At 53.6% G+C, this 26593-nt stretch overlaps 1 protein-coding gene across 1 annotated transcript; it reads left to right on the top strand.

Moving 5' to 3' along the window:
- The first annotated feature begins 8752 nt into the window (after window positions 1–8752).
- SPI1 (Spi-1 proto-oncogene) lies at window positions 8753–26047 on the top strand. The gene is made up of 5 exons (XM_055547855.1): window positions 8753–8916; window positions 11256–11352; window positions 23132–23319; window positions 24066–24228; window positions 24573–26047. Exons 1-5 carry the CDS (start codon window positions 8872–8874, stop codon window positions 24890–24892), a joined length of 813 nt encoding a protein of 270 aa, XP_055403830.1. The 5' UTR covers window positions 8753–8871; the 3' UTR covers window positions 24893–26047.
- The last annotated feature ends 546 nt before the right edge of the window (window positions 26048–26593 follow it).

The raw sequence follows: 26593 nt of genomic DNA, 5'->3' as shown, positions 1-26593 counted from the left end.
CTTCCTCTGGGCCCAGTGAGCTCCTATTCATCTGTCAAGGCCCATGGACACACCACAGAATGACCAGGCCTGGCCTGGCTTCATGGCTCCTTGCCTCCTTCTTCCCACCCGGAAGCCAGGCCTCCTTGGTCACGACGCCCTCGCCAGCCCCACCCAGGCAGGCATCTGCTCCCGGGCTGGAGCCCCCGCCATCCTCTGCTCCGAAAAGCACCGTTTCCCTTTTCTGGGTGACCACACGCCATGCACAGGGAATTTCCATCTCAGCCTGCGGAGCCTCTGATTCACCCAGGCCCCTTATGCATTTAACTCCTTCCGGGTCCAGGCCTGTCGACTCCATGCCCCTCGCACTTGCCCGGGGACCCCTAGCTTCAAACTAGCCTGGAATCCCACAGCCTGGAAATCAAGTCAGCGCCTCACTCACCGGCCCCCTCAGCACCCTCCCACTCACGCACCGGCCACAGAGACCCCTGACCTGCTGGCTCCCGGCACACACACTGGGGCAGCTTTGGGCTGAGAGCACAGACTGTGGAGTAAGATAAGCCCGGTCCGACCCTGATTCTGGCTGTTTCTGCTTTCCGCCCTGAAGCGGTATAAGGGTTGGCTCTGAGGCCCATTTCTCATCTATTAAAATCGATCCCTGTGCCATCGCTTTGTTGTAAATGTCTAGCGCGCTGGCCCACGACGGGAGCTTGGTATTGATTACCCTCTTCCTACCACAGCATCCCTACTCCAGACCTGGGGCCCCTCGGTCTTCTCCCGAGAGCTGGTTGCTCAGGCAGGGAGGAGGGGAGAAGGGCAGGCAGGGCAAAGGAGGGTGAGAGGCTGCTGTCTCAAGGCTCTCATCCGACAGCTTCTTGGCTCCTCACATTGCTCAGCTTTTCCAAGGAGTCTTTGGAAAGGCCAGGGGGCGGGAGCTTCCAAGGAACTGAGGGCCACAGAGATCCTGAGCCCTTGGAGACAGGGCCGAGCCTTCCTCCTCCAGAGGGAGGCTGGGTGTGCGCATCAGATAGAAACATATCCAGTGCAGTCTCTAATTCTCTCAGCCCCCTGGGGTGTATCCTGCTGTTGCCCCCATTTTACAGATGACAATACCGAGGCTCTGAGAAGTGACTTGCCCTCAGCCACACGGCAAACACAGGGCAGGGATAGGATTCGAAATCAAGGTCTCTAGAGCCATACTTTAACCTCCACAAGGGTCACTCAGCATTTGCGGAGGCCAGTGAGGGAAACACGCACTAATTGAAAGCCTACTGTATACAAGGGAGAGGCTCACACAGATTGTCTCTTTCTGCCCTCTGGACCATGCTGCAGCTGAGTCTTGTTGGCATCTCTACAGAATCGAGGCCTCTGAGCTTCAGAGAGGGGAAGGGGCTACACAGCCAGTGGTAGGGAAGGATCCAGGGGTGCCTAGATAGGAGAGGATGGTGTCGGGGGCTCCACAGAAGAGGGGGGGCCTTGCAGAGTGGGGGGGAGTGGCTCCTGTCCTCACTGAGCGAGCAGGGCGGGTGCTGCCCGTGGTGAGCAGGAGGAAGTCGCTGTGGGTGGCGGTGGGTTTGAGGTGCCGGAGGCTGAGTGATGTGGCCAGGAGGTGAGCTCCCCGTCTGAAAGGCCTGGTCAACAGGAGACAAGGGTGTGGAGAGGGGTTGTGGGGGGAGAGCTGAGATTCAGGGCATGGGAGATCAGGCCACTCTCTGCTGCTTAGCCCCTGGGGCCAGGGAGCCGGTGGGAGTGTGGGAGGGAGCGGGGAGGTGGGCAGGAGCTGGTGCAGAGTGCCAGGAGAGACTCAGTAGGGCGGGGGCGGCGGGAGGTGGGGGGAGGTGGGGAGATGGAGGTGTGACCTGGGAAGGGAGCATCTTAGCCTGGAGAAGGGGAGCCCTCAAAAGATGGAGGAGAAAAAAAAAAAAGATGGAGGAGGCCTTCGAGTGTGAAAGGGGGTGGGACTGTGAGCAAAGGCCGTGGGAGATTGAGAAAGAGGTTCTGGGAATGTTGAGTAGTGTCTTTGGGCTGGAGGTGGGGGCAGGGCTGGTCCACTCGGGGTGGGGGAGGGTGGGAAAGGCTGGCCAGGGTGTTGGAGGGGGGCGGCGGACTCCAGCACAGGACTCAGAGCTTTGGACTTCAGCCTGTGAACAAGCCAGAGCTAAGGAGCACTTTTAGGTAGGAAAGCACCCACGGGAGAAACTCGAGATGGAGGCAGCCGCGGAAGCACATGCCCCAGGGCCACCCACACACCCCCCCTGGGCCAGCTGTGTGTCCTTGGGCAGCCCCTTCGCCAGCCGAACCCCATGACCCTTGTCTGTAAAACGGTACTGGTACTAAATTCACAGGGTCATGGGAGGTGGGGCGAGTTAATGCCCGGCGACGAGGGCCTCAGCCGGTGGTGCTGGTCTCCTTGGTCCCAGCCCCTGGCACTTTATGGGCGCCTGCCCTGGGTACCACCCGGGTCTCCAGCAGACCTGGTTTAAGCCTCGCCTGTCTCTCGATTGGCTGAGTCATGGACCCCCTTCTGAGCCTCAGTTTCCTCGACTGTCCCAGGGGGGATGATAAGAGCCCCAACTTCAGATCTGAATGAGAAAGTGAACTTTGTGGTGGTGCTCCTGTTCTCCTGGAGTCAGGACCGTATTCCACACGATGTGCAACGTCCCTCAGCATCCCCCGCCCCCTCCCCAGGCCTCTCATCTCCTCCCACTCCCACCCTGGCTCTGCTCACACTGGCCCCTTGCTGGTCCCCCCGCCTGGAGCTCTTCTCCCAGGTGTCTGCTTGGCTGGTTCGTCCATTTGTTCCCAGGGGTGGTTCAGTGACCACATGCTCCATTTCTCCACGAGGCCTGCCCTGCTCCCCTTCACACTGCAAATGCGCCCCCCCCCCTCCCCTGCACTGCGGCAGCCCTAAACTGGGCCATCCCCTTTCCTATAGCGCTTGCCTCCTCCTCGCCTGCTCCGTGTGTCCCCTGCCCCCCCTCCACCAACCCCGCCTGCTCCAGAATCAGCCCCCGGAGGACAGGGGCCTTTGCCTGTCTGGTCGCCTGACCCTTGGAGGCCCTGAGCAAATATTTGTAAGATGTCCTAACGCACTCCAGAGCCAGCCCGGCGCTCGGACCGGAGCTCAGAGCTTGGAGGGGCCCAGGGAGCCCTCCCAGTGTCTCAACCATGAGAGGAAGTTGCAAGACGGCCATTTCTGTACACGGGCTCAGCTCTTTCTGGTCACCTTTCCCAGCTCACTGTGTGAGGCCTGAGTCCTCCCGTGTGCCCCGTCGCGTCCCGTCGGGACCAGTCGCTCGCAAGGGTGGAGGGCGTCTGGAGCTCTTTGGGGCTGAGGTTGAGGGGCCTGCGAGAGAGGGGGCCACGATGCTCCCCCACGCACTCAGCGTCGAGGACGTGGGCCCCGTGTTTCCTGTTGCCCGCCTGCCTTGTGATTGCAGTAACACCCAGCCTACCCCGGCAGCCGCCCGGCCCAGTTCAGGCAAAGGCCGCCCAGCGCCCCGCCACCCAGGCCTGCCTGACCGCCTGGCCCTCTCTGCAGGGCCCAGCCCTGCGTGGCCGCCTGCTTGTCCAGCGAGGGTGGGAACAGCACTCTCACTGGCTACTGGTGGAAGGATAAGTGGGGAGAACCTTCACTCGAGACAATGCGACAGTATCTCTACATGCGTCTCGTTGTTTAATCGCTCAGTTGTGTCCGGCTCTTTTGAGAACCCCGTGGACTGTAGCCCACCGGGCTCCTCTGTCCATGGGATTTCCCAGGCAAGAATACTGGAGTAGGTTGCCCCTTCCTCCTCCCGGGGATCTTCCCAGCTCAGGGATCAAACCTGTGTCTCCTGCATTGGCAGGCAGATTCTTTACTGCTGAGCCACCTGGGAGGCCCATGTTTATCTACGTATTTACTTAAGAGTTAAAAATGCATGCAGTACACAGGCTAAAACTAATAAAATGTTATATACATCACTTATATATCAACTGAAAAAAAATGTCTCTTTTGACTTCAAAAGAGGTAAGTCAAACATTTCTGAGTGTACTTCAATAAAAAAAATAAAAATGAAAATTTAAAAATTAAAGAACTATCTGGGCACCTGCTTTGATAGCATCTAAATAACTCTCTGGTCTCTTTTCCAATGAGTTAAGATGGAAAGCTGTGGCATTTTCAATATTACTTACAATTGAAGGAGTTTTTGTTTCTATTTTAGGTAATTCCTGATAGTATTTATTAGTGTCTGCAGGGAGGTGCACAAAGATTTTTCACTCAAGCCTGTAGTTGGTTGTGGTGATTTTCTTTGCACTGTCAAATCTCTTAACTGTCAAGATTAGACTTGGAAAACTAAATACAGAGAAAGAATTTGTAACATTGTAGTGTCTCTCCCTTTGAGCATTTGCTTCTGCAGAAGCAGGCCTTTCTTCTACATGGTTTTCGTGTAAGGCAGAAACATGGGTTTTGTTCTTTACAGCTGAAGGATGTTTTTTAGAAACAAGCAGAGGCAAAGGCGTGAGGACTGCCGCCTGGAGTCAGCACTGAAATCCCGCCAGTCCTGGAAATGAACTTCACTCACATCGTCCCCCAGCTATTCCAGTAGACGCTCCTCTCTAGCTTTCCTGCAAAAAAAAAAAAAAAAAAAGCACTACTCTTTGACCCAGTATTTCAACTTTGGGGCATTTATCCTAGACGTATACTTGCGTGTGTGTAAATGAGCAAATTTTGCCTATTGCAGTATGATTTGTAATAGCAGAAAACTGGAAATGACCTGAATATCCATCAGTAAGAGACTGGTTAAATAGCTTTTCGCAACAATGGAAGGCTATACGGCGATGAAAATGGACCACAGCTACGTGCAACAAGAATGTTTACACCATGATTCTCTTCATATAAAGATTAAAATCTGTTAAGGTAAAAACTAAACTATATTGTTAGAGATGTTTACTTAAGTGGGAAAGCTGTAAAGAAAACAGGGAAATAATTACTGGAAAAGTTAGGATAGTCTTCCTTCTAGAGAGAGGCAGGACATTTGGGGGAAGCTTCTGGAGTGCTGACAGTGTTCTATTTCTTGACCTGGATGGTGGTTACATACGTGTGCGCTTTATAATTATCTTTTAAATTGTACGTAAATGTTTCCTGCAGTTTTTTGAATGAATGAGGTCTCTCAGGATGTGAAGATACCACAGTTTACCCAAACAGTAGAATACTATATGGTCATTAAAAAGAACAAGACGGCTCTATATGCATGGGCACGGGCATGGATTTAGTGGGGAAAAACAACCAAAGTGAAGTATGGTGTGTTTGGTGTGCTACTTGCGGTGTGAAATTAGAAAAAGAATTTATCTGCCTCTGTGCTTCTGTCTGCTAGACTTCCTCCAGAAAAAATATCCAAGAATCAGGTAACAGGGAAGAGAACCATTTCCCCTTTTGTTACCTTTTGAATTTCATACCATGTGTATCTATTACCTATTCAAATATTAACGTAATTTAAAAAACTGTTTCAGGGATTTCCCTGGTGGTCCAGTGGTTAAGAGTCTGCCTTCCAATGCAGGGGACACAAGTTCAATCCCCGGTTGGGGAGCTGAGATCCTGCATGATGCCGTGGGGCAGCTGAGCCCACACAGCACAATTAGAGGGTCCACATGCCTCAGCAGAGACCCAGCACAGCCAAAAATAAATAACAAATAAAAAGATAAAAAGATAAAAATAAAAAATAGTTTCGCCTCTCACTCCCTGGAGCACCTAAGTGTTGGTTTTTTTTTATCTCAAACCGATTTCTTGCCCACAAAAACTCGAGCCGCGGGGTCAACAAGACGCTCCTGGTGACCTCCAGCAAACTGCAGACTCTCTCTGGTCCCGTTCCTCTGCTGCGGAAGACGGAGGCGGGCTCCTCAGGGCCTGCAGCCTTCCAGAACCCACGGCGCTGTCCCCTCTCGCCCTCCTCTGTGTCCCCCCAAAGCCTTTTCTTTGCTCTTTCTCACCTCACTCCGCTCTACCGCCTTCTGTGACTCTTTCTCCTATGTTTTTGCCTTTCTCTTCCTCCCCAGTTCTGACCGCCTCGGCCCCTGTGTCCCCCCGACCCCCAGGTCTGTTCCACACTTGGCTCCTCTTCCTTCTGCCTCCTTCCCCTGCCCTGGGATCCGGCTCTTCCGAGAGCCCCAGAAAGCAGGTCCAGGCCCCAGCTGCCCACTCACAAGCTGTGTGACCCTGGGCGAGTCATCAACCTCTTGGCCTCAGGATAACAGATGATTGTCCCCATTCCATGAGATCACAAGGGTGGAGGCACTCAGCCCAGTGCTGGACATGCAGGAAATAACTATCCCCGCCTCACCCCTTTGAAGGAGTTGCTAGCTCCTGGGGTTGTGGATGATCAGCCCGTTCCTGCTCTGCTTGGAATTGCTTAGAAGCTGGGTCCTGCTATTCCTAAGGCTTAGGACTTCAGCAGGTCCCTTGGAATCCAAGCCTTGGGCAGAGGTTTCTGGTGCACTTAGGGAGGACGGGCATTGGGAGGAAGGATGGGGAGGACTTGCTGACATGGGAATGGATACAGGATGCTCGAGCTGCACAGAAAGTGGGAATCAGTTCAGCCCGTTTCCCGAGATTTGGGACCCTGGGGATTTTCTTACCCTGGGCTTGGCCAGACTTGGAACATCGGAGTCTTACTTCTCTGTGGCCCTTTGAGACTTAGGGCTCAGGAACACAGAGCCAGTCTGGTCTGCTGTCTGCACTCACGAAGGAGAGCGATGCACTCCCTCCTGGTGTGTGTGTATGCTCAGTCGTTCAGTTGTGTCCGACCCTTTGTGACCCCATGACCCCTGTAGCCCGCCAGGCCCCTCTATCCATGGGATTTCCCAGGCAAGAATACTGGAACATATCAAGCAGGACGTGGCTCTCGTGCAGTAGAGCTCACCCTCACAGCCATGCAGTCAGTGGGAACAAGGCCTTCTTGATGAGAAAGTGGGGTCAGGGATGGCACAGATGCCAAGTCAGCCCGCCTCTCCCTTCTTCCTGGGGGGGGGCCTTGGTCAGGTTCCTAGGGTGTCCTGAGGACCAGTGACCTGAACTCCTTGGAGAGTCCCAAAGGTGGAGGCAAAAAATCAGTGAAGATGTAGGTGGATTGGGTCTAATGGTGAATCCAGGCCTGCGAACCCCTGGCCTTTGCTGCAAGTGAAGAAGCACTCGGGCATCTGGGGTTCCACTGACAGGGAGGATGCAGTGTTAGTGCGAATGGGACTTAGAGCAAAGGGTAAGACTACACAGGAGAGGAAAGTGAGCTCTCAATGAGTTGGAGAAGTGGGCTTACTAGAGACGAAAGATTTAAAAATTGCCTCTATTCATCCTTCTGCCCTGCAGACTAGATCAGGAACTCCCTGAAGACAGGAGTCTTGTCCAGTACCTTTCTCTTTCCCCAGGACTGAGCATAAGCCCTGTGTGTGTTAGCCAGTCAGTTGTGTCTGACTCTTTGCAACCCCATGGACTGTAGCCTGCCACTCGCCTGTGTCCATGGGATTTCCCAGGCAAGAGTGATGGAGTGGGTTGCCATTTCCTTCTCCAGGGAATCTTCCCAACCCAGGGACTGAACCCAGGTCTCCCACATTGCAGGCAGACGCTTTACCATCTGAGCCATATCGTATGGGCATGAAGCCTAGAACTCAGCTGATATGGTAGAATGCATAAATGGATGGATGGCTAGATGAATGAATGGACCAATGAATGATCAGACTGACAGCTGGACATGCAATGGATACACAGATGGAAATGTGGATGAGTAAGAAATGGATGGGCTGATAAATGAACGTATAGATGGCTCAGTGGATGAGAAGATAAACAAATGGGTGGATGGATAATAGACTAACAGATTAATGGATGAATGAAGAGCTGGATTAAACCGAAAGACAAATGTATGGCTGGCTTGATGGGTGAACAGATGGATTGACAAAACAGAGAAGTAAATGGATGGGAAAATAGATGAATGGATGGACAGACAAGCAAAGTTTGTAAACTAGGAAGACTCGATTGACAGTCAGGCATTGGTAAGGGGTGGGGAAACTGAGAAATCTGGGCTGGGAACAGAGATATGGAAGGCATGGTGATCCTTAGGAAGCTGGGAGGGGAGGGTGTAAGAATCCTTCTGGTGGAAATTAAGCTGGTGGAACGAAAGAGAAACCAGCACCATGCTGAAGACCAGGCCCCAGGGCCCAGCCCCAGGCTGCGTAAGACAAGGGCTGGGGGCCTAGGGGCCCAGGAAGAGCCAGGCCTGGCAGTTAGCCGGACCAGAGCCCTCAGCTAGCCAGGCTGACCCCAGAGTGTGGAGGCCCCAAGAGGACACCCTTACCAGCTCCGATCCCCCAAGGAAGTGACTGTTGGCCACGTGGGGGGTCTCAAAAGTAGTAGGCATCTGCGGGGTTTGGGGTGAAAGAGACTCCGCAGACCCCGGGGGGCAGCAAGGCCCTCCTCGTGGTGGTGCAGCCAGCCTTCCGCCCTCCCATTCTCCCGCCCCACCCTAGGCCTCAAGGCCGCCCCTCACAGTCCTGGCTTCCTCTGGGCAGGGGGCCTGGCCCCCTCAGCCTCCCAGGCCAGCCCCTGGAGCACCACCTGCCCCAGCCGGCCAGAGACTTCCTGTAGCGCAAGAGATTTATGCAAACGGGCTGGGGTGGTGATGTCACCCCAAGGGGACTATCTCCCAGCGGCAGGCCTTCGATAAAATCAGGAACTTGCGCTGGCCCTGCAATGTCAAGGGAGGGGGCTCACCCAGGGCTCCTGTAGCTCAAGGGGCAGGCCTGAGCCCTGCACCCGCCCCGAAGCGGTCCAGCCCCCCCCCACACCCCCCGACGGGGCGCCCCATCCCCAGGGGCTCTGCACTGGCCCCCACCGAGGCAGGGGACCTGACCGGCTCGGAGCTCGGCTGGATGTTACAGGCGTGCAAAATGGAAGGGTTTCCCCTCGTCCCCCCTGTGAGTATCGGGACTCCTCCACCAGCCCAGCCCGCGGCCCTCGGATGCCCGCCACCTGCCCGCCAGCCCGCCGCCTGCCTTTCCCTATCAGTGGGAAGTTGGTGTTTCCTCCCTGGAGCCCCAGGGCCTGAGACCCAAGCAAGAGGGCCATCGGCCTCCTTGGAGCAAGCACGCCCCGGCGGGCTGAGGGCCGGGCCCACGGTGGGGCTGTGATCGATGGGGCCTGAACGGTTATTTATAGATGGGGCTTGGGTGGCAGCCGGGGTTCCATGGGCCTGGTGGGGGGGCCGGGCTGAGGGTGGCGAGGGCAGCGGGAAGCTGGTGGTGGAGGAGCTGGGAAGGCTGGCGTGGAGGGAAGCCGGTCCCTGGGACAGTGAAGGGCTGGAGGGCAGGAGGCAAGAGGCCGGAGGTCTCGGGCCCTAGACTGGGTGCTTCTGGAGACCGAGGCTGCCTTAAACCTGGGTCCCCGCCACCAGGCTCAGAGGACGTGCCTGTTGACCCGAGAGGTCTGGGCCTTGGGCCCTGAGTGGTGGAGGCAGAGGCAGGGGCCGGGACAGCAAGGGGAGCAGAGACTGGCCGGGCAGCTGGGGCTGGGACTGCGGAGAGGAGGGCAGCGCCTTCCTGGGGCTGAGATTGGGGCTGGGGGAGGACCTCGTCCAAGGAGAGACGGGAGTGAGGGCAGCGGCTGAGGCCGGAGGTGAAGAAGCGGGTGTCCCAGGGGACCCCAGGGTCGGCAGGGCGGCCGTCTGGGGCACAGCCCCTCCGCTCCCGCCCTCACTGACAGTTGCAGCCTCCGGCAGGTGTCACACCACCCGTCCCCTCTGAGAGGACCCCTCTCCCTTTCCTCACCCCCTTCCCCACTCAGCTGGGGACGGGGAGCCCTGGGGGTAACTGGGAAGGGCTTGGCCGGGCCTGCCCATCTGACTCAGCTTTCCCGGCCTGGAGGCAGCTCCCTTCCCCCTACCCCCGGCCACCCCACCCCAGGCAGGCCCCGGAGCCCCAGGGAGGCACCCCAGCTTGACACCCTTCTGTAGGGCTGTGCTGTTTGCAGACCCAGCGCCGGGCTCCACGTAGGGCCGCCACAGATGGGACAAGCCAGCCAGCCTCTGACCTGGCCCTGGCCGCCCACCCCCCCACCTGGCACCTAGAAGATGGGGGGGGACAGGCAGAGGGTGACGGGGGGGGTGGTCCCAGGAAGAGCGCACTCTGCCTCAAGACAGCCAGAGGCCCCGGGGGCCCGGCCACCCTGTCTCTGACCCTTGACCTCTCAATCCCTGAACCCCAGCTAGAGCTGAGCGGGAGACATGTCCTTCTGGGCTCCACGCGAGCCCCCCGAGCCCCCTGGCCCAGTCAAGGTGCGACGCGGAGTGGGTCCTGGGAGGGTGGGCTCCCGAGGCAGCTCTGGCCCCCAAACCAAGCCCTGAGGGCCTGGGTGGCGGTTGTGCAATCCTTGGGCACACGCGTGGGGGTGGGGAGAGGCCTGGTGACTGTTGGGAAGCCTGTGGGTGCATGTCCCAGTGCCTGGCCAGGGCGTGGGGTGGGGGGGAGAGGGATGGGGAGACGGAGGGAGGGGGGACCAGGGAGTGTCCCCGGAGGAAAGGAGAGGAGGGACAGGCCCCCATAGCCATGGCCCCAGCGTTGCGCAGGGTGAGTCCTATAAAGCCCATCGGTGTGAACAGCCAGTGTGGGGGTGGGGGCCCTGAGCTGGCCTGGGACCTGGACATCGGGCAGCCAGAGAGCCTGGGGGCCTGGGGGGCTACGGCAGGAGGACAAGCCTGTGTGCAGGCGATGGGCGTGCAGGAACATGAGTGACTGAGCAAGGACACAGGCGTGAGTGTGTGTGTCAGTGCACTTGGGGGCGAGGGGGTGGATTCGCGTGTCAACCCCAGGGACTCTGCGAGCGCCTACAGGCGGGTGTGTACTGGCATGTGTGCCCGGGGTGAGTGTGAGGGCTGTGAGTGGATGTGTGTGTGGGGGGTGGTGCAGGCACGTCGGTGTGACCGTGAGTGGGTGAGTGTGTGAGGCTGGGACCTGGGCATGCAGTGGAGCGCAAGTGTAAGGTGGCCAGGGGAGCTGCTGGGCTGTCCCCTCAGACCTGTCTTATTTTGACCTCTGACCCCCAGGGTCTCTGTCACCCCCTTTCTGCCAGAGCCGAGGCCCTTGCACCCCTGGGTCCCCCGCTTGCGCTCTGCATGGCCTCTCCCAGCTGCAAGCAGAGAGAGGGCTGTAAGCCTGATAAAGGGGCTCAGTGTGGACCCAAAATCCTGGGGGGGGTTCTGCCAACCTGGCTGGGGTCTCCCCGCTGCACTCCGAGTTCTGACCCCCTCCTCTCTCAGCAGCCATCGGAAGACCTAGTTCCCTATGACACGGATCTCTACCAACGCCAAACGCACGAATATTACCCCTATCTCAGCAGTGATGGAGAAAGCCACAGCGGTGAGTAGCGGGCCCCGCCCTGCCCTGACTTCCCCAGCCTGGCCTGGCCTCAGCGCACTGCGTTCTGGGGAGGGAAAAGCATACCCTTCCTGAGGCTTCTTTGGAATCCCGAGGATCGGATCCAGTTAGCTCTCAGGGACATGAATTCCCTACCCTAAATCCCCATGCTCCTGCTCCCCATCAATATCCCACACCCCCAGTGCGCATTTCTGGAGCAGCCTTGGTGTGCAGGCATGGTGAGCTTCTTCCCTGTTTTATCTTCTCATCCAATCCTTTTGGCCTGTTTATACCTGACGAAACAGGCGGAGAGGCTACGGGACTTGTACAAGGAGGCGCAACTGGTCGCTGGGACCCAGCTCTGTCTGCTCCAGGTCCAGTGCTTTCTCATTTTTTTTTGGCTTCCTTAGTCGCTCATTCATGTCCAACTCTTTGCGGCCCCATGGAACTGTAGTCCGCTGTGCTCCTCTGTTCTGGGGATTCTCTAGGCAAGAATACTGGAGTGGGTTGCCATTTCCTCCTCCAGGGGATCTTCCCGACCCAGGGATCGAACCCTGGGTCTTCTCCTCCCCCAACCCCCCATCTTCCTCTCCATTCTTGTTACTGCCCGTGACCCTGAACTCCATTGGTGCAGCCCCAGGCCCTGCTGTGTGTGACTAACAGCGTTTGTCTATTGACGTTTGGGCTGGATACTTCTATGCTGTGAGGTCTGAATTGTGCCTTGTAGGGTATTTGCCAGCATTCCTGCCAATCATGACAACCAAAAATGTCTCCAGAGCTGCCAAATGTCCCCTGGCTGTGGGGGCGGCGGGGCAGAACCGCTCCCACTTGAGAGCTGTTCATTCAGCAGGGGCTGAAACCGTGTCTGCTGGAGGGGGAGGGCGGTGAGGATGGGACCTGGGCCAGGGCTTTTTTCTATCTGGGTCTAACTGCCCCCCACCCCAAAGCCCAGGTCAATCCTGAAGCAAATTCAGGGGAAGGGAGAGAGACCTTCAGTGTCTGGGACCTGGGCTGGGGGCTAAGAGAGGTCACCGGTGGTAGATCTCGGCGTATTGATGGAATATCTCTGAACCAAAGGCGAGGTGGCCCAGTTACTGGGTCTTCACTGAGGGATTCTTTAGGGGGTCTGGAGGCCTAGGCAAGCCAGACAGCAGGGTGTCTGCAACCCCACAGGGACAGGCATGCTCTGCCACAGCCAAGGAAGGTTTCACCCGAGGGCCTCACCTGGGGGCCGCTCACACCTGGGGCTTCATTCTGCTGGCACACCTCTGGCAGTTTAAGCCTGATGTCTGTACCTAGAGATGCTATATGTGGCGAGTCCTTATTTAGGGCCCTCACATCCAGATGGCAAAGCCTGCAAACAGTTTTGCCTGGAACTCACACCTGACATCCATTCTAAAGACTACAACTGGAAACCGTATCTTGGGAGTAAGGGGTGGACATCCTTCGAGGACATATCTGGAAACACACAGGCTCCTTTCAAAACTTGAGGACTAGAAAGACTTTAAAAACATCCTTTCCCTCCCATCCCCATACTTTTAAATTTTATACTTCTACAAGAAATGCATTCTTTCTGGGGAAAATCCAGAGATGGTTTAAAGAGTCTCCCTTCTCCAGCTCTACCTCCAGCTCCCACTGCCAGGGTCGGGGGCTGACTCTCCCTGACTCCACACCAGCCCTACACCTGCTTCTGCCCAGAGTCTGGGACCTAAGCAGGTCCCTGCTTGAGGACTGGCGCCCCCTGGTGGCTCCAGGCAGCAGGTCCGCTCAGGTCCTTGCAAGCTCAGGGAGGCCTCTGACCCCTTCTAGCTAGCATCTGGGATCGTTTCTCCCCTGGCCTGACCCCTTCTCAGTCTCCCTGGGTCTGGGTGCCTTTCCTTTGGGTCTACCGAAGCTGCATTCTCCCTTTCTATAATACAGGGGTGCTATTTATATACTCTAGAAACCAAGTAGGCCTGGGGCTGGCTGATGGAGTGAGCACTGTAGAGAAAGCCAGCAGGTCGACAGGGAGTGGAGAAGCACAGAAGGTTCTGTGACATCAACAGGTTCATTTCCCGATGACCCAGCAGACAGCCGGCCAGTCCGCCATTCACCTAGCCGTCCGCTCCCTGCCATCCACCCAGCTCCCCCTCAGCCACCTGTCCTTCCAACGCTTGTTGTCCAGTCCACTTGTCCACTCATCCCCTCTCTTGTCCATCTGCCAAATAGCCCCTGATTACATGCTGTGGACCTGACCCTGTTCTAGGCGCTGGATTTGCCACAAGGAGCAGGCCGGGCAAGGCCACTGCCCTCGTGGAGCTTACAGTCCAGTGAGGGAGAGAGACGGGGAACAGCTGAATTAGCAGACATGCTCTAAAGACGTCCTGTAGAAAGCAGAGTACCGTGAGTCAGGCTCTGCCATCTGCATGCAAGGGCCCTAAAGAAGGACTCGCCACAGACAGCATCTCTGGGTACAGATGTCAGGTTTAAGCTGCCAGGGGTATGCCCGCAGGACAGAGCTCCAGGGGCGAACGGCCCCTGGGTGAGGCCCTCGGGCGGAAATCTGAGTGCCCTGGAGGCACACGAATGCAGACAGGGAGGCACAAGTGTTCTAGGAGTGGGAATAGCAGGTGCAAGAGCAGGACGGACCTGGGTGGGGACCAGGGTGGGCAGGGAGCCCGGGAAGCAGAAAGGACAGGAAGGGAGGCCGGTCTGCAGGGGAGCACTGCACAGGCCCGAGGACGGCAGCAGGAGCTTGTCGTGGTTCCCACGCCTAACGGGAAGCCACTGGAGGGGGCTGAGCAAAGAAATGACACGATCTGAGTAACCTTGTGTGTGTGTGTGTCTGGTAAATATCCAGAGAAATTATAGATGTTTAATTTTAATTATTCAAACAAGAAATACCCGTTGCAAACAATTTTAAAATACAGCAGTGTATGAAGGAAAATATTATTTACCTGCTTCTCATTCTCACCCCGCACCAATAGCCATCTTGGTCTATTCCAGCAGATACTTATTTGAGGTGTATAATCCTGCATGTTTGTAAGTGTATACATCCACACATATCCTATCCATTCAGAAATGAACTGCAGTATCATGCTGTTCTGCAATCTGCTACTTTTTACATAAATTTATCAGAGTTTTTTCCCTATGGCCTATCCAGCACATCAGAGATAGTTAAAAGCTATTTTTCCAGTCTTTCTATTACAGGGCAATGGAAGTATATACATGAAAGTTTGAAATAGAGACTTAGAACAGCATTTATTTATTAATTCACCAACATTTATTGAGGACTTTCTATATGCCAGGTGGAGATGAATCTAGCTTGATTTTTTTACTTAGAGAAATCTATTGTACTATGAAAGATGAGTATTTGACTTTCTAGTTATTTATAGCACACACACATACTTCTTCACACATACCAAAATAGTTACAGTAACTTTCCCCCTTTTCTTCATTTTATTGCTGTTATGATATACAACATAAGTGTATGAGTTTAAGGTGTAACAGCTAATGACTCCACACACCTATACATTGGGAAATGATTACCACATAAGTTTAGTTAATATCCATCTCCTCATACAGTTACAAAAAGTTTTTCCCCTTGTGATAAGAACTTTCAGGAGCTACTCTTAGCTTTCGAAGTTACCATATAGCAGTTAGCCCTAGTCATTCTGTGCCTAGCATCCCCAGGACTTATTTATCTCACAGCTGAAAGTTTGCACTTTAGACCGCCGGCACCCAATCTCCCCCATCTCTCACTGCTTCTGGCAACCACCAATCTGACCTCCTTTTCTGAATTGTTATTTTTTTTTAAAGATTCCACATATAAGTGAGATCATACAGCATTTGTCTTCCTCTGTATTCTATTTTCAATAATTTTTTTTCACTTTTTGGCCATGTCCCACCTGTGGGGGCTTCCCTGGTGGCTCAGAGGGTAAAGAATCTGTCTGCAATGTGGTAGACCTGGGTTGGATCCCTGGGTCAGAAACATCCCCTGGAGAAGGGAATGGCTACCCAGTCCAGTATTCTTGCCTGGAGAATTCCATGGACAGAGGAGCCTGGTGGGCTACTTTCCATGGGGTCACAAAGAGTCAGATACGGCCTAACAACTAACACTCAACATTCACGTCATGCGGGCTTTTAGTGCCCTGATCAGGAATTCAAGCCTGGTCCCCTACATTGGGAGCATGAAGTCTTACCCACTAGACCACCAGGGAAGTCCCTTTGTCTGTGTTCTAAGTTTGTTAAATTGACATCTGAATTTTCCATTGTTTGGACCATGTGAACATCGCCCACAGTTGAGCCACGCTGCGTACTTTGATTACCTGTACTTTCTCATCGCTGTGTGTGAGGGCTGAGCAGCAGTGACGTAGGCCCCCACCCCGCAGCCAGGCTGCTGGGAGTCACGCCCCATCTCCCCGTTATCGGGTGGGGTGGCCACAGGGAAGATGTCTCACCCCTCTGGGCCTCAGCTTCTCACTCATGAGACCTACTTCACAGGACTGTCCTAAGGATGGAGTGAGCTACTCCATATAAGAGGCTTAGAAAGTGAAAATTATGTAAGGATCTGTTACTCATAGCATTATGCTCTCCTAAGAGAGGATGTCTGGGAGGTAAGGTTTTATTGCTGTTTGTGTTACCTGCTGTCTTTATGGTCTCACCTGATTAACAGTAGTTTGGCTGTGTATAGAAGTCTAAGTTGAAAAAAAATTTTTTTTTTCTCATTGAAACTGAAAGCATTTCTCTACTGTCTTCAGGTTACTAGAGTTTTTCTTAGGAAATCTGATGTCATTCCATATCCTCTTTTTTGAATGTAACCATTTTGGGGTTTTGTTTAATTTTTTTCCTGTTTAGTTTTGTTTTATCTCTCTGGAAGTTTTTAGTGTCTTCTCCCAACACCTAGTGGTTCCACTGAATACGTTGGTTTTTTTTTAAATCACTCTAATTTCTGGGTAGAGAATAGCTGGAGAGGAGGCAAGAGTAGGAACAGGGGGGAAGCCCGGGAGGAAACCACTGGAATAATCCAGACACGAGATGACGGTGACTTGGCCAAGGGTGGTGGCGAGACAGACAAAAAGGAGCAGACAGATTCAGGATAGATTCTCAAGGTAGGGCTCATAGAATTTGCTGTTTATTATTTTTAAGTTGGGATTAAAATGTACACAGTATAACACGTACTATCTTAACCATCTGCACATGTATAGTTCAGCGGCTCAGGGACATGTTGCTGTGCTACCATCCCCTTACCATCCAGCTCCAGAACTCTGTTCATCTTGCGAAACTGGCATTCTGGACCAACTAAACAGTGCCTCCCATTGCCCCCTCCCCTCAGCCCCCGGCAAGCACCATTCTACTTTCCATTCCTATGACTTTGATGGCACTAAGTACCTCATCTTAGTGGAATCATGCAGTATTTCTCTTTTTGTGACTGGCTTCTTTTATTTAACATATAAAACCTGCAGATTCATCCGTGTTGCCGTGTACATCAGAATTCCTTCCTTTTTGAAGCTGAGTATTATTCCGTTGTGTGGATATACTACATTCTGTTTGCCCATTCATCTGTTGATGGACACGTGGGTTGCTTCTGTCTTTTGGTTGCTGTGAATAACGCTGCTGTGAACATAGGTGTTAAAATACCTCTTTGAAGATCCTGCTTCCAGTTCTTTGAGACTATATGCCCAGAAGTAGAGTTGCTGGGTTGTAAGATAATTCTATTTTTAATTGTTTGAGGACCAAGCATGCTGTTTTTCCTTAGCGGTTGCACCATTGTACTCTCCTACCGACAGTGTACAAGAATTCCACTGCTCCACATCCTTGCCAAAATTCGTAATTTTCTGCCTTTTTAACCATTAAAAAAATGAAGTATAGTTAATTTACAATGTCATGTGTTCAGCAAAATGACTCACTGATTATGTATATGTATATATACATGTATATACGTATTCTTTTTCAGATTCTCTTTCATTCTGTTATTACAGTATAGTGAATGTAGTTCCCTGCGTTATACAGTCGGCCCGGGTTGTTCTGTTTTTAGATAATAGCCATGCTAATGCTGTTTGCAGTGGGATTGATGGAGGAAATAGAGTTCCAAAGTATGACCATTCTCTCCATCATTCCACCTGTCTATACAGTTTTCATCTTTTCATCCCACAGATTCACAGTTTATTATTATTCACATACCACAGTTTATTCAGAGGCTTCTAATCATCCATTCATTTCATTCACCTTCCGAAGTGTCCTTACTTCCCCTACCAAACCTTGCTCCCATCCCAGGGACATTGCCAGGTGCTGTAGGATGAATAAAACACAGGCCCTGCCAGATTTATCTTTTTTAACAAAGGAAAGAACTAAAATCGTAATAATTAGGATACAGTGTAAGAAATAATAAGGATCGTGAGACCTGGAGCTCTCTGCTTGCTGGGACCTCAGTTTCCATGTTTGAATAATTTGCAGGAGGGCTGGGATTAAGGAGCCCTTGTCCAGTAGTCTGTGATTTCCTGCAAAGGTTTTTTTTTTTCCTCATTCCTTGCTTTCTTAATTCCTCATTTTCCTTCTTGGTCTTGATCTTACTTCTCCTCTCCTGGTGAGAGCCATGGCTTCAGGCTGGGGTTTCTGCTTGAAGGAGATAAGGTCAACTGAATGACACTTAAGGCTTGCATTTTGTGTGTGTGTGGGGGGATTGTTTTGAATATCATTTTATTTTTGTCCTAGTGACATCTAGGTGTTAGTGACACAAAAAACTGAGTAGCAATAAGGATGTGTGGGTAGGACTTTGGTTCCAGACTGGAAGCTGGTTTAGAGGGTGGAAGTCAAAGATGTTGATGAATGGGTCATTGCTGGCTGGATGAATAAAGGTTCAGTGATGGATGGGTGGATAAATGGATCGATGGGTGGGTTAAATGATGGATGATGAATGAGTCAATGATGGATAGCTGATATTTGGATGATGGATGGATAGATGGATGGATGGATAACAGATGGATGATGCTGGATGGTGGATGGATGATGGATAGATGATGAATAATGACTGAGGGGTAAATGATGGTAGACAGACAGATGGATAGTAGCAGTCCATAAATTCTGTCACCATGCGTCTTGCTTAAAGCCTTCACTGGCTGTCTTGGTCCTCAGTGGAGGTATGGCATAGGGGTAAGAGTTTAGTCCCTGGAGTCATACACAGGTGGGTTTGGATCCTGACTCTACCAATGACTATCTGTGGGCAAAGGGACTTTATGTCTCTGAGTCATAGCTTCCTCATATGCAAAAGGAAGATCAGACCATAGTGGCCACTTTGTCAGAGCTATGGTGAGGACTGAGTGACATAATGTGGATTAAGTACTTAGGACTGTGCCTGGTACATAAAAAACACGTTAAAAGTAAGCTTCCACTGGTCATTTAACCAAATATTGACTGAAGCCTAGCGCGTGTTGAATGCCCTACAGGTTCCAGAAGGGAAGGTCCAGAGCTCTCTCTGGATATGCGAATGACGCTATACTCTGTATTGTAATTTTTCATATTTATTTATTGGCTGCACCTGGTCTTAGGTGTAGCACACAGAACTTTGATCTTCATTGCTTCATGCCTGGTCTTTTTTTTTTTTTTAATCCAATTGTGGCATGCGGGATCTTTTTTCTTTTAGTTGCAGCATTCAAAGTCTTAGCTGTAGCCTGTGAGATCTAGTTGCCTGACCAGGGATTAAACTCTGGCCCCTTGTATCGGAAGCGCAGAGTCTTAGCCACTGGACCACCAGGGAAGTCCTGACACTATGTCCTTTTGAGGAGCAGAAAGTCATACTAAGGGGACATAAGTTGCAGGAGAGTCTGGGTGACCTCTCAAAGTGACAAGCAGGGATTTAGCAAAGCATTCCTGGGCAGTCATCTAGGAATAAGGTCCAAAGAGCCCAGAGTGCTGACCTTTGCATAAGGATGGACTCGTGGCATGATGTTCCTTCAGACGACTCATCTCTGCCTACCAGTGTTTATTATATAACTGCACGAGCACTCAAAATCAAGGGTGGAGGAAAGGTTTCTGTTGGGCCTTTTGAAACCTTAATTGTAGCCCAAGAGTCTCTGTTGCAGGTTTCAGCAACCCTGGGGCAGGGTTCCTGAGCCTCAGTGAGCAAACGAACCTCTGCAGGGTGCTGTGAAAGGCCAGACTCACCCGTCTCCTTCCGGCGCTGCAGATCGCATGGGTCTCCGATGGGCCCCAAATCTGCAAGCTTTTCTGGCCCCCAAAGTGACTCGAATCGGGGGGGTGCTGAGACCTGCTGTGGGAAGTGCTGGCCTTAAGCTGGGACCACCAGAACAAGCCCATGGGTCTCATGTGGAGCTGGGACAGAGGTGGGGACCTAGAGAGAGAGAACTCAGAGCCCTCAAGCCAGAACTGAGTAGGGGGTACTTCCCTGGAGGTCAAGTGATTGAGACTCTGTGCTTCCAATGCAGGTGGCACGGGTCTGATCCCTGGTAGGATCTAAGGGGAACTAAGACTGCACATGCCACACGGCACGGCCAAAACCCGCCCCCTCCAAAAAAAAAACCAAAAAACCAAAAAAGACCTGGAGTAGGTGTGAAGATTTGAGGGGGAGGATAAGGCATTCTATAAAGATCAGGAAGTTCCCCTGGAGAAGGGCATGGCAACCCACTCCAGTATTCTTGCCTGGAGAATCCCTGAAATGGAGGAGCCTGGCTGGCTACAGTCCATGGGGTGGCAAAGAGTCGGACACCACTGAAGGGACTTGGCATGCATGCACGGGCAGGATAAGGCATTCTATGAAAATCTGAGCACCTCGGCCTAGGCAGGAGAAGGCAAAATGGGAAGGGCCTGGAGTGGGGCTCCAGGGCAGATCTACAGCTGAAAGGAAACTGGATCCACTCAAGCACCCCAGAGCCCCAAGGAGCCAACTCTCTCTCAGCAAGGGGAGAATTTCTGGATCTTATTAATGCAAGGCAAGATGAAAGTACAAAATAAGTGTCATTTTGTTTTGTTTTCCCTTCAGATTTGGATAATTTGGTGGAGGAGAGTCAGAGTTCTTAAGAAGCTAGGATTCATGCATTCACTCAGGAAATGCTTGTTCAGTGCTTACTGCATTGCAGTTCAGTCCAGTTCAGTTGCTCAGTCGTGTCCAACTCTTTGCAACCCCATGGACTGCAGCACACCTGGCCTCCCTGTCCATCCCCAACTCCTGGAGCTTACTCAAACTCATGTCCATTGAGTTGGTGATGCCATTCAACCATCTCATCCTCTGTCGTCCCTTCTCCTCCCACCTTCAATCTTTCCCAGCATCAGGGTCTTTTCAGATGAGTCAGTTCTTCACATCAGGTGGCCAAAGTATTGGAGTTTCAGCTTCAGCATCAGTCCTTCCAATGATTATTCAGGACTGATTTCCTTTAGGATGGACTGGTTGGATCTCCTTGCAGTCCACGGGACTCTCAAGAGTCTCCTCCAACACCACAGTTCAAAAGCATCAAGACACCTACTGCATCCAGGCACTGGGAATATGAAGGTGAAAAAAAAACAGTCCTCTGCCCTTGGTGCAACCTTGGGGTCCCAACTTGAGCTTCTGGGAGAAAGAGACAGCCAGGATCCCTCAAACTACTTCTCTGGGCCATGGACTAAGGTGGCAGAGAGCAGGGGAAGATGAGGAATTGATAAGTATTAAAGTATCTGCTGTTTGCTCAGGTGCTGATTTAGGCTCTCTAAAGACAGCATTAAACATTCATAATAATTATCATTATAAGGATAACAGGTGTGTGTGTGTGCTCAGTCACTCATGTGTCCGACTCTTTGCAACCCCATGGACTGTAACAAACCAGGTCCTCTGTCCATGGGATTCTCCAGGCAAGGATATTGGAGTGGGTTGCCATTTCCTTCCAAGGGATCTTCTCAACCCAGGGATTGAACCTGTGTTTCCTGCAACTCCTCCTACACAGGCAGATTCTTTACCACTGAGCCACCTGGGAAGCCTGGAATGATAATAGTTAATGTTTATTGAGTCTTACTTCGTGCCAGGTTCCATTCGAAGTGCCTTGCAAGCATTAGCTCATTTAATCCTCACAGCAAGGCTATGACATGCGCTGGGTGTAGTTATTAACCCCATCTCACAGCGGAGGCAACAGGCATAGAGAAGCAGAACAACCTGCCCAATGTCACTCCAGGGTGAGTGGCAGAGCCAGCATTCAAACCCAGCTCTGCCCCAGTTAGCTCCCCTATGCCATGCAGCTTCACGGATGTGGGAGTCTGGACTGTGGGTTCAAACAATTCCACATGTGAATTGGACCTCAGTAACCGCCCAGCTGGGTCTCTGACTTTTGCAGAATCAGAGGCTCAGGGAGATAAAATGTTTTGCTCAGGGTCACAAGGCAAAGCCACCACAGAGGAGGATTGGAAAATGAGTGAGTCTTCTGAAAGCCAGTGCAGAGCCAAGACAACACGTGTCATTTCTCAGGGATGGGTGAGCAGAGATGTGTTTGTGAGAGAGAAAGAGAGGGGGGAGACAGACAGACACACAGAGACACGCACAGGCAGTTGGTGACGGTCCCCCTGCAGGGCCCTGTGCCAGTCCCGGAGATGGTGGCCTGTCTGAGCATCCTGTACACTCCTTCTCTGGGTGACATGAGAAAAATTCCTCATCACTTTGTCACATCTTCTTTTGGACTCCAAGTTGTACCCAGGAAGTCCTCAGACGTGTGGTGGTTTTTGTTCCTGGAAAAGGTGCCCAGAGTAACCACGTTGAAGACCGGCTCCAGGCCCAGGCAGGGCTCCCAGTGGCACGGAGCTGTTCCCCAAACTCAAATCCACCCTACCACAGGCTCTGAAAGCACCCACCAGGGGCTTTCCGGGAAAGCCTCAGGTGCCGCGGCGACCTCCCTGGGACTCAGGTGCAGCTCCCCAAGGACATGGCCTTGGAGGGGCTCGGCTGAGGAATGTCAGCCCTGTGACTCTGCAGTCACACCTCAGCCGTGTGACGGGGCAGTGAGCTGTGACTGCGGGCAGCCAGTCAGCTCAGGAACCCCTGCTGCGTCTGAAGGGGAGGAGAAGCGACTCCACACACTCCCGAGTGCAGCCTCTGGGGCTAGGGGGTTTTACAAATGTGAACTTGCGTGGGTCCTCCTAGTTTCTAGGATTCCTGTTTGACAGAGGGGTCAATGCATGTGCCTGAGGCCACACAGAAAGGAAACGGCCCGGATTTGGACTCTGGCTCAAGAGCCAGCATCCTTGTGATGGGCATGGGAGGCAGGGTAGACTGGTTGTTGAGAACAAAGGCTTTGCTTCCAACGCGGCCTTTGACTGGGGGCGGGTCATGTAGCCTCTCCAAGCCTCAGTGTCCTCATCCATAGCATATTCTGAGTATTCTAAAGTCCCTCAGTCGTACCTGACTCTCTGCGACCCCATGGACCGCAGCCCGCCAGGCTCCTCTGTTCATGGGATTCTCCAGGCAAGAATACTGCAGTGGGTTGCCATGCCCTCCTCCAGGAGATCTTCCCGACCCAGGAGTCGAAACCAGGTCTCCCACATTGCAGGCAGATTCTTTACCTTTTGAGCTACCTGGGGAAGACCCATCTGTGGAATTGGGGGTCGGAAAATAGCACGGTGGGCGGTGCTACGATTAATGCCAATCTGCAGTCCAGAATGGCGGTGGTGATTATGATAGGGAACACGGCCTGGTGCTATTATTTTTATATATGCTATTATTGTTATATATATTATATATTGTTGTTATATATAATTATATATAATATATACTATTATTGTTCATATAATATTTTATACAATCATAAGCCCCTCCTGCTTTGGCCCGCAGACCATTACTGGGACTTCCATCCGCACCACGTGCACAGCGAGTTCGAGAGCTTCGCCGAGAACCACTTCACGGAGCTGCAGAGCGTCCAGCCCCCACAACTGCAGCAGCTCTACCGCCACATGGAGCTGGAGCAGATGCACGTGCTCGACAGCTCCATGGCTCCTCCCCACGCCAGCCTCAGTCACCAGGTGCGTGCCTGCAGGGCCGCCCCGCCCCGGCCGGGCCCCGCCCGGGCCTGCCCTGCGCCTGTGGTGAGGCGGGCGCTCCGCAGGAAGCTGACACAGGCTCTTACTCAACCGGGCTTCCTGCCCCACAGCGCCAACGGTGGCCGGAGCCCCAACGGCTGCCTCCTGACCCCTCGGCTGACCGCGTGACCCCACACCCCTTATCTGCTCTCACCCCACCGAGGACAGAGCCCAGACCATTCCCACCCCCACCCCCCCCAACACACACATACTGGTCCTTCTGACCCCCTGGGGCCTCATCACGGGCCCTCTGAGACTCCGGGGCTGGTGCCCCCACCCTGTTCACTGGCTCCTCGTGGGTCTGGCATCCAAGTCACTGAGTCCTGAAATCCGCTGACCTCTCCATCTCCCCACTGACTCCCTTTACCGACCCTCCTCCTCAGCCCCTCACCCCAGGGCAGCTGCCTGTCCACATGGCACCTCCCTCCGCCCAAACCAGGGAGACAGGCGGGGTGTCAGGAGCCACTTTGTCCCCACAACCGGCACCCTGTGTGTGGGGACCCCGTCTGACCCCGTAACAAGCCCGACCTCCAGGGTCCCCAGCCTTCTCCCATATCCCTCTGCCCTTCCCTGGCCACCCCACCCCAGGACCCCCTCTTCTCTCACCCCACGGAACCCCCCCTACCTGGCCGCCTTCAGCTTTGCACCGTTCCTCAGGGACCCCAACCCTCCTTCTGCCTCCTTTCCAGGTCCCCTACCTGTCCCGGATGTGCCTGCCGTACCCCTCGCTGTCTCCCGCCCGGCCCAGCTCGGATGAAGAGGAGGGGGAGCGGCAGAGCCCCCCGCTGGAGGTGTCCGATGGGGAGGCCGACGGCCTGGAGCCAGGGCCTGGCCTCCTGCACGGGGAGACAGGTAGGAGACCCAGCCTGGGACCAGCCCTGACCTTGGCCACCCTTGTGCCCCATCCCCACCCCGATCAAGGCCCGCGGACGCGGCAGCCTGGCCACAGAGCAGAGTGCTTGCGTATGGGTGTGTGTTTGCCAACACGTGTCTTCGCGTGTGTTCCGTGGGGGGTGGGAGGGCTTCTGTCCCCCGTACGGGTCTGAGCACGTGCGCTGTGGGCTTCCGCATGCGCTACGCTGGCCGTAGCCCCGCCCCTGCAACCACCCCACGGGGAAGGTAAGGAGGGGGCGGTCCCATGTCATCGGGAGGCGGGCTGGGTCCCTGGCGTGGGCGCTGACTGTCTCCGGCCGCAGGCAGCAAGAAGAAGATCCGCCTGTACCAGTTCCTGCTGGACCTGCTGCGCAGCGGCGACATGAAGGACAGCATCTGGTGGGTGGACAAGGACAAGGGCACGTTCCAGTTCTCGTCCAAGCACAAGGAGGCGCTGGCGCACCGCTGGGGCATCCAGAAGGGCAACCGCAAGAAGATGACCTACCAGAAGATGGCCCGAGCGCTGCGCAACTACGGCAAGACGGGCGAGGTCAAGAAGGTCAAGAAGAAGCTCACCTACCAGTTCAGCGGGGAGGTGCTGGGCCGCGGGGGTCTGGCCGAGCGGCGCCACCCGCCCCACTGAGCCCAGGCCTGAGCCCACCGGGCCCGCCAGGCCGCCCCGTTGGCCATAGCATTAACCCCTTCGCCCGGGCGGCCGGACACAGGAGGGAAGCTCCCAGGGGGCCAGGGGCAGGACTGTGGTGGGCCAGGCCTCGCCTCCCCGCCCACCCCCTCCTCCTCCAAGGCCCCTGCCCTCCCCACATCCCCTGCTTCGCCTCCCAGCAGGGCACCAACCCGGGTTCCAGAAGGCCATCTGGGTGTCTGGCCCCAGCGAAGGATCAGCTTGCTTAGTACCGGGCACACGGCCTTGGGAGTTGGAAGCCATCTTTATATGTGTATATTGAACCCTTTTTTTTTTTCCGGTGGCCCTCTCGCCCCACACCTCTCCCCCCAACCCCATCAGCATTCTTAAGAAACCTATTTACCTAGTTATTCTCAAGTCAGTCCTTTTCAGCACGGACCCGTTTTTTAGAATCTTTTGTGCACCTTGTCTGATGTGCCCCAGCCCCGACATCTGATCTGCCTTCTTCTCGTGTATCCACTGTGCGTTTACTAAGGATCCCCACCAATGCTGATGCTGCAGGCCTCAGGATGGTTGACACTTTGCCCAGTTGTCCAGACAGTTGACACTGCCTGACCAGAAGCCACGATCCATAGAAAGAACGAATTCTCAGTTGTTCTTAGAGGAATAAATCATTAAAAAGCTCTCTGTACCCGATAAATGGCTGTTTTTTTAATGCTTCAGTGAGGCTTAAACTCATTGAGTCTTTCTGTTATGAGCCCAATGTTGATGATGATGATGTTAACAAGGGCAACAACACTGGATATTCTAGCCATTTTCTGCATGTTAACCTTGAGAAGTGGAATCTAATGCCCCATTTTATAGACTGGGAAACTGGAGCTCATAGAAGTCAACTCATTTGTCCAAGGTTACACATGTAGTGAAGGGCTGCCATGGCCATGTGAGGCGGGAAGCTTCATGTGTCTGGAAGAGGGTAAAGTGCAGCTTGATCAGGAGCAAGAATGAAGCCCCAGAGCTCCCGTGAGCAGCAGAGCAGCTCACGGAATTCCTGCTGGCAGGACCCTGAGACAAGTGAACTCCTCCCACTTACCCTGGCGTCTGGTCGTGCTGGCCTCTGGCCCACAGCAGGGGAGAGGCAGAAAACCATGAGCCATGAAACCTCTAAGGGTTTTGCTTCCAACAGTAGCAAGAAGAGGCGGTCGGCAGCCTGGGAGTGAGGGAACTCTGGTCAGCAATCTGCAGACCCCAGAGAATCCAGATTCTGGTGCCGTTTGTGTTGGGGCAGATACCCTCCGGAGTGCCCTGAGCCCTCAGGCTGGGGAAACTCAACCATAACACCCCTCCATGGATCTCTGAGCCCCGAGAGAGGGAAAGTGGAGCCCAGTCTCTTTGAATTTTTATGGATTAATTTATTTTAAATATTTGGCTGTGTCATATGGCATGCGGGATCTTGGTTCCCCCACCAGGGACTGAACCTGGCCCCCAGCAGTGGAAGCACAGAGTCCTAACTACTGGACCACTGGGGAAGTCCCAAAGTCCTGATTCCTTTTGAAAGACGGCCCAGGGACATGAGATGCAGTTTAAACATGGTTAAAATGGCATAAGAGAATGGATTTATGTTGAAAGGGATGGCAAGTGTTAACCACACGGGCAATGCTTGTATATAGAATTCCTCTCTCCTGACGATGGGGGGGGACAAAT

Source organism: Bubalus kerabau, chromosome 15 (assembly GCF_029407905.1).
Source record: "Bubalus kerabau isolate K-KA32 ecotype Philippines breed swamp buffalo chromosome 15, PCC_UOA_SB_1v2, whole genome shotgun sequence".
NCBI lineage: Eukaryota > Metazoa > Chordata > Mammalia > Artiodactyla > Bovidae > Bubalus > Bubalus kerabau.
Note: the sequence above shows the minus strand (reverse complement) of the source record. Positions and strands in the feature narration are given on the sequence as shown.